The following is a 17,377-nucleotide window of genomic DNA, read 5'->3' as shown; positions in this document are numbered from 1 at the left end:
TTTAGTAGACTCCTTGGATCAGCTACTATGTCTCAATCTAGCTCTTCACCAGAGGAAGATGTAAACATCCCCAGGGATGCTTTTTTTGATGTCGCCAGTCCCACTACCATTCCTGCTACGCTGGACGTCACACCTGAACCCAAGGCTTCTTCTCGTGGCCGCACACCGGCCCGATCATCCCAGCGTTCTCCAAGACGCCGAGGCCAGCCTTTGCCGCCCCCGGCTAGACACCCACCTCCTTCTACAGCTTCCTCCTACCGCTCGGCCGTCCTGACAATCCCTCCTATCGGGAAATGGACCGTAGCCGGACTGAGGCAAGCGTTGAGTAACTCAGACCTTCAAGCTCAGAGGAAGATGAACAAAGCGGAGCTGTACGCTCTGTACGTCTCCCTTCAGGCGACTCCCAAGATGACCCACAAGCAGAGCAAAGCCCGCAGGGCTCAAAAATCGCCTGCCCAGTCACCACCGCCGTCTTCTCGCTCAGGACGCGGCTCGCTCCAGCTGTCGAGTCGCCGCAGCAACAGGCCCTCAGCTAGCCTGGGCAAAGCTCCAGTTTTCGCCATGATAGGTCCATTACCACCAGCCGATGAGGCTCAGCCCTCCACCTCTGCCTCCACTACAGCAGCACTGCATGCAGACGGGCCCAGAAGCCTCCCCACAGCCACACAGATTTATTCTCCCGCTGTTCATAACCCTTTTCTTTTTCAGTGGCCTCCAGCTCCAGTAGCAAACACTAGCGCGAAGCTATCGCCGCTAGCACCACAGATACAACAAGGTCATCAGTTCTACCTAACAGGTTACTACCCCGTCACTTCCAATGGCCCGATGCTGCAACAACTCAATCGAGCATGTCCCCGCCTCCGCTTGCAGCCCAAGCACACATCGATTTCTATCATCCCTCACATACCCATACTAACTTTCCTTTTCAATTTCCAACAGGTCTTCCAATCACAAGGGCACCGCTGTCATTTGCAGCCCCGGATCATACCCTTCCCGGTTCTACTATACAAAATAAATCACCATATTCTCTTTGTTTTTCAGCCACTCCAATGCCTGTTCCATCCAACGCAGTCGCTATGGAACCTCCACCAGTTTCCCAATCTGTCCGAGCTCAGATCATCTCAGAAATTCAGGATGTTGGCTCCAGAGGCGGAACAATTCCGAACTCCAGCTCCTCGCTATTCAGAACTAATATTCCCGTAACCCACCCGTTAAAACCCCTGTTTGACGCATCACTCGACACTATCCTTCAAGCGGTATCTCCCAGGACCCTTCAATCCTACGTTACCGTTTGGAGATGCTTTAAAACATTCCATGTCTCTTATAACCTGCCTTTCCCTGATTTTTCTCTCCTTTCAATCACCTCTTTTATCTCCTACCTTAACATCATTAAGGGCCTACAAGTCGGGTCCATTAAAGGTTATTTGAGCGGCATCCAGTTTTTCCATAAATTGATGTACGGCGCTCCCTCCACAGAGATAATCAATTCCCAAACCTCCCTCCTAATTAAAGGGATTCAAAAATCCCAGCCCACCCGCCCCCACGCCAGACAACCCATAACGCTAGACATTCTAACCAAATGTATTCAGACCCTCCGCAGAGGCTACCAGCCCATTGGTTCCGCTCGCACACTCGATGCCATGTTCATCCTAGCCTTTTTAGGTTTTCTTAGATGCTCGGAACTCGCCATTACTTCTAAATTTGACCCAAAAATCCACCCAACCATCTCAGACTTATCAGTACTAGACGGCGAAACTATTTCATATCTGATTAAACAAAGTAAAACAGATCAAACCAAAAAAGGTCATGTCATCTACGTTTTTAATCTCGCTTCGCAAATCCAACCATACCAGTCAATTCTGGCCTATCTACAATGGAGAAGTTCCCAGGCTAAATCTCCCCTGGAACCCCTGTTTTTAGATGAATCCAAAAAACCCGTGACACGTTTTTGGTTCCAGAAACACCTCAAATCTGTTCTCCATCAGTCAGGCATTCCAGCAAAGAATTTTTCAAGTCACTCATTCCGCATCGGGGCAGCAACTTCAGCAGCCCAAAAAGGCCTCTCCCAACAGCAGATCCAAGTCCTCCGATGGTCCTCCAATGCTTTCCAAAGCTATATTAGGACGAACCGGTTCCACATTAAAAAAGCGCACCAAACCCTAATCGAGTAACCCTTAAACTCAAATCCCCTATTTTCTCCTTTTTCCTCTTTCCGTTCAGCGAGCATTGGCCTCTCAGCGGACGGAGCGAGAACTTTCCCAGTGGAGCACTTACATTTTCTCTTTCATCCAGCGATGCAGTGTGAGAAAATCTCCTGGGCAAGCACTCGTTTTCCTTTTCTGTTTCCTTTCCGTCCAGCGAGCATTGGTCTCACAGCGGACGGAGTGAGCTCTTCCCCAGTAGAGCACTTAAGTTTTCTCTTTCATCCAGCGATGCAGTGTGAGAAAATCTCCTGGGCAAGCACTCATTTTCCTTTCTGTTCCCTTTCCGTCCAGCGAGCACCGGTCTCACAGCGGACGGAGCGAGAACTTTTCCGGTGGAGCACTTACATTTTCTCTTTCATTCAGCGATGCAGTGTGAGAAAATCTCCCAGGCAAGCACTTACTTTCCAGTTTGCTCTTTCTGTCCAGCAAGCACTGGTCCCAAAGCAGAAAGAGCGAGAACTTTTCCGATAAGAGCATTTACATTTTCTCTTTCATTCAGCGATGCAGTGTGAGAAAATCTCCCGAGCAAGCACTCAAATTTTCCCTCCCTACAATCGCTCCCCGTTCACAGAACAACAGGGGCCGTCAGCTCAGACGGAGAGCCACTATTTCGGGCCTCCCCGGTCAAACATCCAGGCACCTTCCCGAGATGCCAGCCCGCCAAACTCGGCACTCATTTGGGGGGTCTTTAGTCTGGCGGCTGTCCTCTGCTCTTGAACTTTGGGGGGAGTACTCTGGGTTTGGGCCGAACTCCGAGCTCGGAGCCCTCCCTCCGGACAGCACGCCAAATACGCATTAAACTTTACCCTCCAAATTATATGTAAGTGTCAACTCGTGAAAGCATTCTCAGATAATCAAACTCAGGTGGAAGCACTCAGCAATCAACCTAAGAGGGTACAAATAGACTCAGCAGTCTTACCTCATTATGTTGTCAGTTCGCAGCATCCCCCCACCACCCCTTCTCCACACATTTTAGTCCTAAAACACACTTACATACGGGGGGAGTACTCTGGGTTCGGGCCGAACTCCGAGCTCGGAGCCCTCCCTCCAGACAGCACGCCAAATACGCATTAAACTTTACCCTCCAAATTATATGTAAGTGTGAACTCGTGAATCTGCTATTCTTGTTGTTGTTTTGATGCTGTTGTTTTTTTAACAAACAAATAAACTGTCATGACACGGAAGTGGGGTAAGGACGCAAACGCAGAGTTCGAAAATAAATAACATTTAATGATAAAATAGGAAACCAAAAACACGAGGAGTAAAATGACGAACAGGTAGCAAACACAGGAACATCCAAAACATAACACAGGAACATCCAAAACATGACACTGGAAACAGACTGGGTAGTAATGACAATGACAATCTACCGGCAACCGGAGTGAAAGAAACAAGGCATATAAATACAAAGACAATTAAACATAAGACAGGTGTGGTGTATTGGCTTAATGAGTCAATGAGAGTCCAGGTGAGACGGATCAGTGCAATACACAAAACATGACATGGACTAGCCGTGACATAACCCCTCCCTCTACGAGTGGCTACCAGACACTCAAATAAACACAAAACAAAAACAAAGTCTGGTAGCAAGAGTCCAAGGGAGGGGTGGAGGGCTTGGGGACCCTGGCGAAGCCGGCATTCGCCGGGACGAGACCAACAGGAACGGTTGGCCAGACTGCGCCAGGAGAACCGGAGCGATCGCTCCGAGAACCGAGGCAGACGAATTACCCCCCTCCTGGGAATCGTCGACGATCAGCTGCCCCCGGAAGTCATCTCCCATCCCCTCGCGGAAACGGAGACCCTCTCTCGATAGCCACCCCGGGGAAATGATCGGGCGTGGTCCGTTCCGGATCCCCCTGCGAGCAGGATGGTGGTCCTCCGAGGGACCGTCGACGACGACTCAACCGTTGGGGGACCGCCTGGGCCGATCCTCCTCCCGCATGCTAGCGGGAGCGAGCGATCGCTCACGGTGGTCCCCAAGAGACATCGGGGCTGATGGGGAATACACCCCGATGTCACTACTCCCCCTCAACGAAACTCCTGGGGGAGACGCCCTCCGTGAACCCGCTGCGTCCAGTGCTGGCCGGAAGATTCTGTCACGACCGGGTTATGTCACGGCTAGTCCGTGTCATGTTTTGTGTATTGCACTGATCCGTCTCACCTGGACTCTCATTGACTCATTAAGCCAATACACCACACCTGTCTTATGTTTAATTGTCTTTGTATTTATATGCCTTGTTTCTGTCACTCCGGTGGCCGGTAGATTCTGTCATGACACGGAAGTGGGGTAAGGACGCAAACGCAGAGTTCGAAAATAAATAACATTTAATGATAAAATAGGAAACCAAAAACACGAGGAGTAAAATGACGAACAGGTAGCAAACACAGGAACATCCAAAACATAACACAGGAACATCCAAAACATGACACTGGAAACAGACTGGGTAGTAATGACAATGACAATCTACCGGCAACCGGAGTGACAGAAACAAGGCATATAAATACAAAGACAATTAAACATAAGACAGGTGTGGTGTATTGGCTTAATGAGTCAATGAGAGTCCAGGTGAGACGGATCAGTGCAATACACAAAACATGACACGGACTAGCCGTGACATAAACTGGATTTCCATGTAAACCAACTTTCCTGCTCATCCCCACATCAGATATACTCACCATTTAAAAGTAGTTTAGTGGGTCACAAAACTCACAGATTGGATCATCCAGTTACAGATTGGATAATTTTTTTCGATCGTTAAGAGCGATTCTGCACAGAGTCACTCTTCACTGCCCGTACAATATATATCACTTTAAAGCTTGCTGTGAGAGATTTAATTTTCTTACGTGAGGATAGTAATGACTGACAGGACGAAGTTGGAGGATTTGCCCAACAAATCCATGACAAATCATTGCGGATTGCTTCCTGTACTGCGTCTTTTCGCGCAATCGCGAAAGTGAAAGTAAAACTTTCGCATCGGCAGCCTTCATCGTGGTGAAGCGAATGCCTGAATATTTGGGAGGTAGCCGGGCAAATTGAATGCATAACCGAGACGGATCGTGCATAAAAGCCAACGCGAAGGGCTGGGAAGCTCTTCCCAGGCCCCCAGATACCGAGCGAGAAGAAATTAACGGCACGATATGTGTATCCGTGGCGAGCGGAGACGGGCAACTCAACGACGCGTGCTCTTTGGCCGCATTGTGAGATGTTGTGTGTAATGAAACACTCACCCGAGACCGCTGATGGATGCTGAGCAAAGGGGGCTCCTTTGTAGATGTCCCGCTCGACACATTCGCTGGCGAATGAGGAAGAGGAGAACGTAGGGTTTTGAGCCCGTCCGAAACTCCTACATGCCTCCGGGGACCTGGAGAAAGAAGAGGAATTCGCTCTTTGAGGTTTAGTGGGTGCCGATAATAGCCGGCGGAACACAAAACGAAACCAAGGATTCCCCACCCGGCCCTTCTCCGGGGTGGGGGGGAGAGTGATGTTTTCACCATCTCCTGAAGAGCGATCCTCTCCATCTTCAGGTCGCCCGACTCAGAGCCGCTAAGTTTCATTTTCCACCTCTGTAGTGGGCTGAGTGGGCGGGTGAACTGCTTACGACAGGTTCCTCAGAGCTGCCGGGATGAAGGAACGAAAAAAGCCGTAGCAGGACGCCCTCGGCGAAAAGCAGACCAATATACTGACGTCACGGAGGGGGCAGCTAGGCTCCGACTTGGCATGATGCCTCAGTCTGCTCTAAAGCGGCCGATCATTGTTGGACACTCTCAGCCGCGTCGCCGAAATGGCTGGTCTAAAATGGAACATTAGGACGATTATTAACGACCTACTTAATGCCCGCAAGACAAAACCAGAGATGGCGTTCCTGGACCACCGGGGGTGGGCATAGCACGTCCCGCGGCCTGTGGGGTGAACCTAGTCACTCGTAGCGCCAGGTCAGAGCCACACAGGATTCTTTAGCTGCTGGACCATGACCTCGCCTGTGCAGATCCTTCAGGGCCTTAGCCTGGCGGACCTGCATCAACGCCATGGCGCGCATGGTAGAGGCCGCCTCTCACAAGCCCATGGGTCTGTGAGGGGAGGGTGGCTGGTCTCTTGGAGCAGCATAACCCTTAGCGACCCCGCCATCAGGAGGGGTGGAAGTGAAGGCTGAACGGTCGGTTCCGGGAGGAAAATGAGTTTTCCACGACCGTGTCAACCAACATGCATCCCGGGAAGAAAGGCACAGAAGGTTGGGGCTGTTCTTGCAGTCCCAAAGTACCAAACATCTAGGCGGGACGGTGCGGGTGGGGGAGGAGCTCTCCGCTCCACACAGACTGTCTCCGCGCTCCCGATCGTACATGGCCGCCACTCGGGGTCGAGCACGGGAGCCCCTACCCAACCCGAAGGCGGGAGTGGGTCCAAGTCGGCGACCGAATAGACGACCCCTCTCCGATGCTGTGACAGACATAGAATCCTCGTGAGGACTGAAAGAGGACGAGAGCGCGTAGAACACGTGCCACTCGTCTCTTACGGCACCTCTGGCTGTGGATGGGGGTGCTAAGAGTCACTGGACGAACCAGCTAACCGATTCAGCACCGTCTATACAGAGATAAGATTTCCGGAGTTTTGCCACTGCACCTTTAACGGGGCTCCGCAACGGAAAAAAGGGGGTGACGTTCTCGGAGGTATGAAACCCGTCTCCGCCATCCAAGAGGGTCATGCTCTCTTAGAAGTATGAACCCTCCACGAACGCAGCCTCAGCATGCATGCACTCTTGCGCACGAGAGAGAACGATCATGGCCACCCGGGGACCCATACATTTGCCGCATCCAGAAACACGGACGGAAAGACATCTTTAAAAAGATGCTCCCGCCTCAATGCAAGTGAAATGCTGTCTTTAAAAAGACGCAGAACACCGCAATACTCTTTTAGAGGAAACACTCTTTTAATGTGCTGATGTTGATAAAGCACACAGGGGAACGGCTACGCACACACTCAACTAGGAGTGAGAAAAAATTAAAGAGGTGGAACACCCGCGAGCCTCCGCTGAAACGCCTTTGCCCAACCAAATCGAACACGCAGAGTTCTCCAAAGAGCAGAGAGTAGCTTCTCGTGAGCAGATTACTGCCAGCTTTCGAAGCGAAAGAGCTAATGATATTGCATAATGATATCCTCGTTTAATTACCCGAGCGGCGAGGCGGCGCCGTCAGATGCAAATATCTGCATGCCAAGTTCATTGGCGTGTTAGTAGTTCTCAAAGTAGATTGGTCCCGCGAGGTGCGTTCCCAATACGTCGGTCAAGACGTGACGTCGTAGTTACCGACTGAAAGGGAACTAAATATCCACCCCCAAAAAAACATTTGAACTACCATTTGATTATAATTATTATTAGACCCTAGGATGGGTCAAAGATTGGTAGCAACATTGATTTTGATGCATTGTTATTTTTTAAACAGGGACAGATTTTATACAAAACTCACACTTGTGATACTAAGGCCAAATTGACACCTTCCCAAAAACTGCGCTAAAAATATTATACATCAATAATTTTTTCCACTTTAAACGAATAAACATTTTTAACACTACTTAGGGGTGTCCTCGACTAAGGATTTACATATTCGAATCAGAATTGTCATATCTTTCCATAGTTGACCGATAGTCGAATCATCTATGTGTGTGTGCATGGGTTGGGAGGGGGCCAGACCAGGTTCAAATTGGTAACTTTTATTTTCTTTCACAAGCAGCACACATAAACAACTTTCTGATAAAGTGACCAAAACTTTCAAATCTTTTAAGTGATGAACGAAGACAAAACTGACGATGCATTTATATTATTTTAAGATAAAATGTAAGGCAACATTTGTTTAATTATTCCTCATAACTTTTTAAAGCCACGATCTACAGAACATCACACAAAAAACATTTTGATGACTAAACCTAAAAATATAACAAAGGTGATCCTGCCTTGGAAACCCCGGCTACAATTCAGTGTTTTATTTAAAGAGGCCCTTCCACATAAAACCGTTTTTACTTGTATTTTTGTATATGTGTTAGGTCCATATGTGTTTGTGTTGTGTCGTGAATGTGAAAATTAACTTCCACCTCCTCTGTCAGCTCTAGCCACTAAAAATAAATAAGTGGAGAAATCAGGTCAGTTAAAAAAGCTTATCAGTGTGACGTGGAACTGATCGAGGTCATTACTATTCATGAGCTCTTCAACTTGAGACCGCGCCCACATATTACATGTAGTTGAGTTAGTTTTCATAACAAGTTACAGCAAGGATGGCTAAACGTCAACCGTACCGTATTCGGGCCATTGTTTTTTTTGAGAGACATCATTCCTATTAAACGAGGGAATCATAACAGTTGCTACATGTTTGGATGTTCAGAAGAACACTGGATTTGAAGAGAGACTGCGATTAAAAAGCAATGCTCCTCTATCAATATTGGATCCGGACGTAATGGTGGCGCAGCTTATGTGAGTAAAACACTTTAGTACTATGTGTCACTGTGGTGGCCGGTGTTTTCTCTTCTGAGGGCCGCGAATTCATGCTGCACACGCTTTGAAAGGGTTTATGATAAAAGACACGTGTGTGTGTGAGTAAAACTAAAACACTTTAGTACTATGTGTCACTGTGGCGGCCGGTGTTTTCTCTTCCGAGGGACGCGAATTCATGCTGCACACGCTTTGAAAGGGTTTATGATAAAAGACACACGTGTTTGTGTAAGTAAAAAACTTTAGTACTATGTGTCACTATCAGTTGCGGCCGGGATTTCTCTTCAGGGGGACGCGATTCACGCGAATTCATGATGCACAGGCATCAAATGTGATAAAAGACACATGTGTGTGTTTGTGCGTTCGTAACACGGTCATCGAAGCGTTTATGTAAAAGACGTGTGTGTGTGTGTTTGTGCGTGCGTGTGCTGCTACATGCGCATCAAAAGGGTTTACGATAAAAGACACGTGTGTGTGTGTGTGTGTTTTTGTGCGTGGGTTTACGATATAAGACACGTGTGAGTGTGTGTGTGTGTTTTTGTGCGTGGGTTTACGATAAAAGACACGCGTGTGTGTGTCAAAAGGGTTTATGATAAAATATGCGTGTGTAAGAAAGACACTGTGTCTTAAGACACTCACTTAACATTAAACTGATTACACATGAGATTAACTTGAAAGTTAGTTTGAACGAAAAACTGTTATCCAATCATAGCAGTGGGCGTTTACTTCCAAGTGGTCAATGCAGCCCGCCCATTAAAACGGATCATTTCTCTAACCAGCTTCAAAATCAGGGTACAAAATGGCCTATTACTTTTGCTTTTGATGTTTTTGGGTGTAAAAACCATGCAAATGTCATGAGTAGACCTCAGACAACAGTATAAAACAATAAAAACGACAGAGGAAGGGCACCTTTAATTTGGAGATTTAGGCGTCAAAGCAGTCATGACAAAAAAAAGACAAATGAGAAATGACAAATAATTTGTTATTGTTACTGTAAATGATAAAAGCTAAGCTTTATATACAATTCATTGAATGTCAATTTAGCGGCAGCCGCTGGTTTATAATGTTATGTTTGCTAGCTGCCCATGGTCGATCCGTGGTTTGTAACTAATCGTTTAATCACGCTAACCAAAATGTCTTTCAACACAATAATATATCATATACAATAGCAACTGCACATTTTATTATTGCCAGTAAACAGAATCTATAAATGCATTTACATTTATCAGATGCAACGTTGACTTACAAATAAAATCATTCAGTTTACATGTATCCGTCCCTTTAGTTACTGTTAACATCATTTGCAGGTATAAACAAAATCTACAATAACCAAGATTTAAAATCAACAGTAACTTTAAAAGAACAATCACTCTTACTACAGCATACTAGTAACAACAAACTTTAACATGGTTTTTAAAAATTTGGTTGCCACAGCTTTATATCAGCATTACTATAATAGAACTATCATTTTGAAAAAAGAACTGCAGTTTTACCAACCATGCCAGGGTATAGTACTTTACACAATACATGTCATTTCAAACCGCTTTACAGAAAATGCATGTTTGAAGGTTACAAAAAATCACTCAATCAGCCAGAGGTGAGTGTGACTCATTCAGGACTATCTGGGAACAAAGTCAAATCACAATAGCTCTAAGATAATACAAGTTCAGGCATGCTCAGTTAAACAGACAATTATTATAGGGTAAGTTTGCAGATTTTTATACCACTTTATAGTATATGTGTATATGTAAATATAAAAATATTTGGATGCTGCAAATCCAATGATTGGCAATAAATGGGACTGTACTGTTGAACAATAAAAAGTAATCATTGTCCGTTCAAATATTACCATTTATTGTAACAATATGAAGTGGGTTGGAAATCTGCAAACGTACACTTTGTCGTACATCTTTAGTTGCCATCATCTAAAATCTGGCATAATCTATAGTGATAATAAAACATAAAGCAACACAACAGAAATGTCTGTAGAGCAGTAAATCAGCATCTGAATGATCTCTGAAGGCTCATGTGACAGTTTTTGCCTAGTGGTTAGAGCGTCATGCTTGAAACCTGAGAGTTGCTGGTTCGAGGCTCATGGCTGGCGGGTTGCAACTGTGGGCACCACAGGGGGCTCCTTACCCTAATTGCTCCCCGGGCACTAGGATAGCTGCCCACTGCACCGAAAGTGTGTGTGTTCACAACATGCAGTGCGTGTGTTCACTTCTCACTGGGATGGGTTAAATGCAGAGGTCACATTTCAAGTATGCATTGCATACTTGACAAAGCATCTCACTTTCTTTTATTTCACATTCACTGAAGACTGGAGTCTTTCAAATTTTTACTGGAGTCTTCAGTGTTGGCATCATCTATAGTTGGCATCATCAAGTCTTTGGCTTCATTTGAAGTCTTCACAAGTGAGGCTCTAATTAGCTTAGGATGGGTATCCTGACAGACAGAAACCGGAAAGCAAAAGGAGAAGGATTAGGATTGCTGCTGTACATATTGTTTCAAGCAAAACATAATTGTGGGCAATTTTTACTATTTCATTACTGGAGAACATGTTTATAGCATGTGTTGTGTGAATGCTTGATTAAAAAGTAAATTTATTACAAAATCCCTTAGTAAATTCGTCCTTATTATTTGGGGAACCGACACCCAGATAGCAAAATACACTCAGGCCAGTTCCGGTTAGATTCCGACCAACCGGAGACTTACCCGTCGGCCCGCTTTCGTCTGATGCACTCGTGCCGGATGGCAGTTTACTCACTGCCCGATTCCGGGCCGAATCAACTGGCCCAGATGCGGCAGCCGTTAGCTTGCCGACATTGCTGTAATCAACCCAGAATCGGGCCGTCACTAATACGCACTCCCCGCCGGAGCTGACGCAAATCAACCTTGCCATGTTATTATAAAATCATTATGACTACTTGTATAGATGTTTCTTAAATAACCCATGTAATAACTTTAGCATTTTCTTTCATATAAACACAAAGTCAAAACAAAATGTATATCTATACTAACTTGAATAAAATGGAAACAAAACATTTTATATTTATCCAATGTTGCAAATGATAAACCAAGACCAGAAAATATGAAGAGCATATTTATTTATAAAATGCACACTGCACAGGTGTAAAGAAACACACTAGAAGACTTAAAAAAAATAACATTGCAGAAGTTAAAACACAGTTTTTAAAAAAACATTAAAAAAAACTGCTCGTGTAAAAAGTTCACAAATTTAAAATACGCCTTAAATGCCTTTAAAGGCAAGTTCACCTCAAAATGAAAACTTCCTAGTAATTTACTCACCCCAATGTCATCAAGGTATCCATGTCTTTCTTTCCTCAGTGGAAGAGAAATGAAGTTGAGGAAAAATTTTCTGGAGGTTTCTCTAATAATTGAGTTCAATGTTTTGCAGTCCAAATCAATGCATTTTCAAAGGTCTCTGAAGAGCTTCAACAGGCTGGTGAACAATCCCAACTGAGGATTAGGGGCTCGTTTCACTACACAGAAATATCACCAGTGTTAAATCTACACTGCTGCTGTATATATGGGTACCACCAGACCTGGTGGTACCCATGTAAACACCAGCAGTGTAGATTTAACACTGGTGATTTTGCTGCGGACAGATCGTTTTGCTAGATGAGCATCTAATCCTCAACTGGGATTGTTCACCAGCCTGTTGAAGCACTACAAAGACCTTTGAAACTGCATTGATTTGGACTGCAAAACGTTGGAGCCCATTGAAGTCCTTATTAAAAAAAAAACATCCATAAATGTTCTCAAAAAAAGCAACATCTCTTCCACGGAGGAAACAAAGACATGGATATCTTGGATGGCATGGGGGTGAGTAAATTATGAAATTTTCATTTTGAGGTGACTAATCCTTTAATTAAAAGTTAGATTTTGATTTAGCTCTTTCCTTCCTTCCTCCATCCCTGTCAGGAGCAAGTTGTAACCATCTTGTTATGTATTTTTCCACTTCTTTATCAGTGGACATCTTGGTATGGGCATTTGCCCTCACTGCATCTGTATATATAAAACAATAGAAAAAAAAGTTATACTTTGTCATGCAATTTACATATGGATTTTTTCCCTCCAACTACAGATCAGAAAAGACAATGTCACTTAAACCCTTAGAAGATAAAAATACATATTCAACATTCATTTGAAAGAAGTCTTGCATGAGAGTCAGTGTAGCAGCCTCTGTGTGCTGGATTATATATAAAAAAACAACTTACTGACTACAACAGTCCTGAGGGCCAATGCACGAAATGCCACTTTTTGGTTTGCACCACTCCAGTTAATTTTTTTAGCCAAAGAGTTCACCAAAAGCTTTCCCAGGATACGCCACACAGCTTCTTTGGTGGAAAACCCCCCAATAATTCCAAAGTAGGTCACCTGTTTAACACACACAATAACAGAGTATTCATAAAAATATAATACATACATTACAAGACAAATTGTGTGAAAACTGCAAGTTCTTGAACTTACCAACTTTTTCATGTGTTCTGGCTGATCCTTAATTTGATTTTCAAGCCTTTCCAGATCAGATAAATCTGACAAAGGAAGGTTGAATGAACTGATGTCTGGAAATTCATCACTCTGTGACTGAGCTCTGTTCTGTTTTTGATTTTTAAGAACCATGACAAGTTGCTGCTTGATGACCTCTTGTGCTTTAAAAACTTCAGTCAGCAGGGCTGCAAAATACAAAAATGAGCATAATTTATGTTGAAGTATAGCTGGACAATAATTCAATATCAATATATGTCACAGTATTTTTTTTTTTTTTTCAAATAACGGTGATATGGCTTCTATACACATTTCAGACACTTCGATATACATGACAGCGTCCCGTGGCCGTTCGCACGATCAATGTGCTTCTTCCTTCAGAGCGCGTGCCGTCTTTCGCAGCTAAGCAACCATGACAACCGTGCATTGCGGAAAACGTAATGCCTGATCGGATTTAAATCACTAATCTGTGCCTCGCGTCAAATCATATTGTTATTATGCGATAAATGAATCTGGTGATCACCCAGAGAAGAGATGTCACTCAGAATACGAGAAGGTGAAGCTTGTTTTTGTACAACCCCAAAACAGAAAAAGTTGGGACACTGTAGAAATTGTGAGTAAAAAAGGAATGGAATAATTTACAAATCTCATAAGCTTATATTTTATTCACAGTAGAATATAGATAACATATCAAATGTTGAAAGTAAGATATTTTGAAATGTCATGCCAAATATTGGCACATTTTGGATCTCATGAGAGCTACACATTCCAAAAAAAGTTGGGACAGGTAGCAATAAGAGGCCAGAAAATTTTAATGTACATATAAGGAACAGTTGAAAGACCAATTTGCAACTTATTAGGTCAATTGGCAACATGATTGGGTATAAAAAGAGCCTCTCAGAATGGCAGTGTCTCTCAGAGGTCAAGATGGGCAGAGAATCACCAATTCCCCCAATGCTGCAGCGAAAAATAGTTTTCTGAGCTTCTCAGAGAAAAAATGCAATGAGATTGAAGTTATCATCATCTACAGTGCATAATATCATTCAAAGATTCAGAGAATCTGGAACAATCTCTGTGCGTAAGGGTCAAGACCGGAAAACCATACCGGATGCCTGTGATCTTCGGGCTCTTAGATGGCACTGCATCACATACAGGAATGCTACTGTAATGGAAATCACAACATGGGCTCTGGAATACTTCCAGAACACATTGTCAGTGAACACAATCCACCGTGTCATTCGCTGTTGCCAGCTAAAACTCTGTAGGTCAAAAAAGAAGCCATATCTAAGCATGACCCAGAAGCGCAGGTGTTTTCCCTGGGCAAGGCTCATTTAAAATGGACTTTGGCAAAGTGGAAAACTGTTCTGTGGTCCAACGAATCAAAATTTGAAGTTCTTTTTGAAAAACTGGGATGCAATTTCATCCGGACTAAAGAGGACAATGACAACCCAAGTTGTTATTAGCGCTCTTTTCAGAAGCCTGCATCTCTGATGGTTTGGGGTTGCATGAGTGCGTGTGGCATGGTCAGCTTACACATCTGGAAAGGCACCATCAATGCTGAAAGGTTTATCCAAGTTCTAGATACATATGATCCCATTCAGACGTCGTCTCTTTCAGGGAAGACCTTGCATTTTCCAACATGACAATGCCAGACCACATAGTGCATCAATTACAACATCAAGACTGCATAGAAGAAGGATCTGAGTACTGAAATGGCCAACCTGCAGTCCAGATCTTTCACCCAAAGAAAAGATTTGGTGCATCATAAAGCGAAAGATGCGACAAAGAAGACCTAAGACAGTTGAGCAACTAGAAGTCTGTATTAGACAAGAATAGGACAACATTCCCATTCCTAAACATTGGTCCTCCTCCAGCTGTTCCTTTATATGCACATTTAACTTTTCTGGCCTCTTATTGCTACCTGTCCCAACTTTTTTTGGAATGTGTAGCTCTCATGAAATCCAAAATGAGCCAATATTTGGCATGACATTTCAAAATATCTTACTTTCAACTTTTGATATGTTATCTACATTCTACTGTGAATAAAATATAAGTTTATTAGATTTGTAAATTATTCCATTCCTTTTTTACTCACAATTTCTACAGTGTCCCAACTTTTTCTGTTTTGGGGTTGTATATCGTGTGTGGTAGGATAAAGAGTCAGTTATGCTTAAATATTTACCCACTGGACAACTATCCAAAGAAAAACAATTAAAATAACACAACTGTGTTCTTTTAGGTTTAAAAGAACGGTTTTGTTTAAATTGTCAAGTTACGCTTACTTTTAGTGAAAAAGGGCCTTTAAAAATATGATAAAGTGGTGTATACTTACAAACACATGAAGAACTGCAACAGGTGCTGTCTCCATCTTGACCAACTGCACTGGTACATGGACTTAAATTATTCCTAGAGGTGTCGGGACTTGTAATACCAAATGCACGTCTGGATGGAGTTCTCAGGTCGTCTACCATAGTCAGTGGTGGTGAGGGTATTTGTGGTGCTGCAACAACTTCTGAATGATCCTGAATTCGACTCGTTTTTTCCAGTCTCTTGCTGGCAAAGAAATTGTCTTCGTCACACTCACTTGAGTGGTTTCTTTTGTTCCCCCTGAACAGATAAATGAGGGATAAAATATATCAAAATAATATCCAATAGCAATGTGCCATAGCAAAACTTGCAGATTATAATGGATGAATGCAATAGATATACACAATTTACATACAAATACAAGTCCATAACGTCAGAATTGCCCTACACGGTAATATGAAAAACAACTGGGGTAAAAATACAAACCTGTTCTTTCTTCTTGTGTATGCTGGACGATCATCGTCATCATCATCCGTCTGCAAGTCAGACATCAGAGTTGCCTGTGGAAGTTTGAGCCGAGCTTCCTGAAAGGTGTCTATAAAATACATTATTATTGTTACATTTTTGTGGAGGTTAACAACAAAGTTTTCTTAATATGTTATACTACCTGTTGTATGAATAATTCGAACCTTGAAGCCAGACCAAGTACTATTAGGAGATTCTTGCAGTGTTACAGCCTTTTGGATCTTAGCCATAGATTTGTAAGTCGGCCAAGCACAGGTACCATTATGCACCCATGAAGATGGCACAACTTCTACTTCAGATGATTCAGTGAACTCCACAATATGGAACATTTTTAAAAAAAATCTTAAAAAAAAAAAAAAAAAACTTAGTTGCCGTTGATGTCAATTTAAATGCCGTAAAGGTAGACAGGCAAACCTGTTTGGAAAGGAAGCATGACATATTTTTTAAGTGTCTCTTCAATTTTGGCACATTTCAATTCTTGAGAAAGATAAGATACGAGATAAGCTCCAAGCCTGCAAGAATCAATTGGGTAATCATAAAAGCTTCTGACCGACTCAAACTCAGCATATATTATGTATGCATCGTTATTCTGAATATAGATGTTTTGTACCAACCCAATATTGTTACCAATTCCGACACAGTCATCTCCTTCAGAAACTTTTAGCAAAAATTTGTGAGATATATTTCTTTATACTGTCTAACTTCTCCTTTAACCAATGGCAAAATAGGACCATCAAAATGCTCTTTTCTCACATAGCTTTTGGAAGGGTCGCTCTTAGAATCACCACTAGATATTTCAGATATCCTGCGTACAATCTGTGCAACAGGATGACTTGGTCGTCTGACCAATCTCTTTAACTGCCCTAAATAATTCTCGAACGGAAATGCAGAAATGTTGTCAAGTGGACCATGGCATTTCACATCATCAGCTAAGTGAACAAGGCTATGCACATTATAGACCACATATTCATTGCCATAGAGCTTCCCAAAGTGCTCCACAAAAGCCACTAGTAATGCCTTTGCATATTCACACATCACAGAACACAGGGTTGGATCAATAAGAATTGAAATCGCAACTGAGAGAAGCATAAAGTTATTGTAAACAGGAGTGCATACAACTCCAGATAGAACTACTGGTCCTGTGTAGAGTAAAAACTGTCGAAGTTCAGTTGCCTTCCACCTGCTTTTTTCTTCAATTGACCTTGGCTTACGAGCAAATTCTGATGGGACATAATTCTTAACGTAGAGTAAGTTCTGAGATAATTTGACTACTTTCTGTGATGGCAAACGAGTCTTGAGAGGACCACTTGTCCATAGATCTAATAACCTTCGCATCACACCAAGACAGACTAA

General features: G+C 43.4%; 1 protein-coding gene across 1 annotated transcript; it reads right to left on the bottom strand.

Annotated features, from left to right (window-relative positions):
• Window positions 1-12,572: 12,572 nt before the first annotated feature.
• Window positions 12,573-16,353, bottom strand: LOC135718334 (uncharacterized). The gene is made up of 6 exons (XM_065240680.1): window positions 16,167-16,353; window positions 15,986-16,094; window positions 15,525-15,799; window positions 13,175-13,380; window positions 12,922-13,081; window positions 12,573-12,709 (listed from the first exon to the last, which is right to left on the bottom strand). The coding sequence occupies exons 1-6, from the start codon at window positions 16,351-16,353 to the stop codon at window positions 12,573-12,575; spliced, it is 1,074 nt and encodes a 357-aa protein (XP_065096752.1).
• Window positions 16,354-17,377: the final 1,024 nt, after the last annotated feature.

Source organism: Paramisgurnus dabryanus, chromosome 10, assembly GCF_030506205.2.
Source record: "Paramisgurnus dabryanus chromosome 10, PD_genome_1.1, whole genome shotgun sequence".
In the NCBI taxonomy this organism is placed as follows: Eukaryota; Metazoa; Chordata; class Actinopteri; order Cypriniformes; family Cobitidae; genus Paramisgurnus; species Paramisgurnus dabryanus.
The sequence above is the reverse complement of the archived record's forward strand: the minus strand, read 5'-3'. Positions and strand labels throughout refer to the sequence as shown.

What these genes read in the sequence shown, in the direction of transcription:
- LOC135718334 (XM_065240680.1), bottom strand. Translation starts at nt 16,353, where the DNA reads ATGTTCCATATTGTGGAGTTCACTGAATCATCTGAAGTAGAAGTTGTG. An exon ending in TCGAATTATTCATACAACAG is followed by an intron (nt 16,095 to 16,166) that starts GTAGTATAACAT and finishes TGTATTTTATAG; the next exon opens with ACACCTTTCAGGAAGCTCGG. An exon ending in CCTCAGGACTGTTGTAGTCA is followed by an intron (nt 12,710 to 12,921) that starts GTAAGTTGTTTT and finishes TTATATATACAG; the next exon opens with ATGCAGTGAGGGCAAATGCC.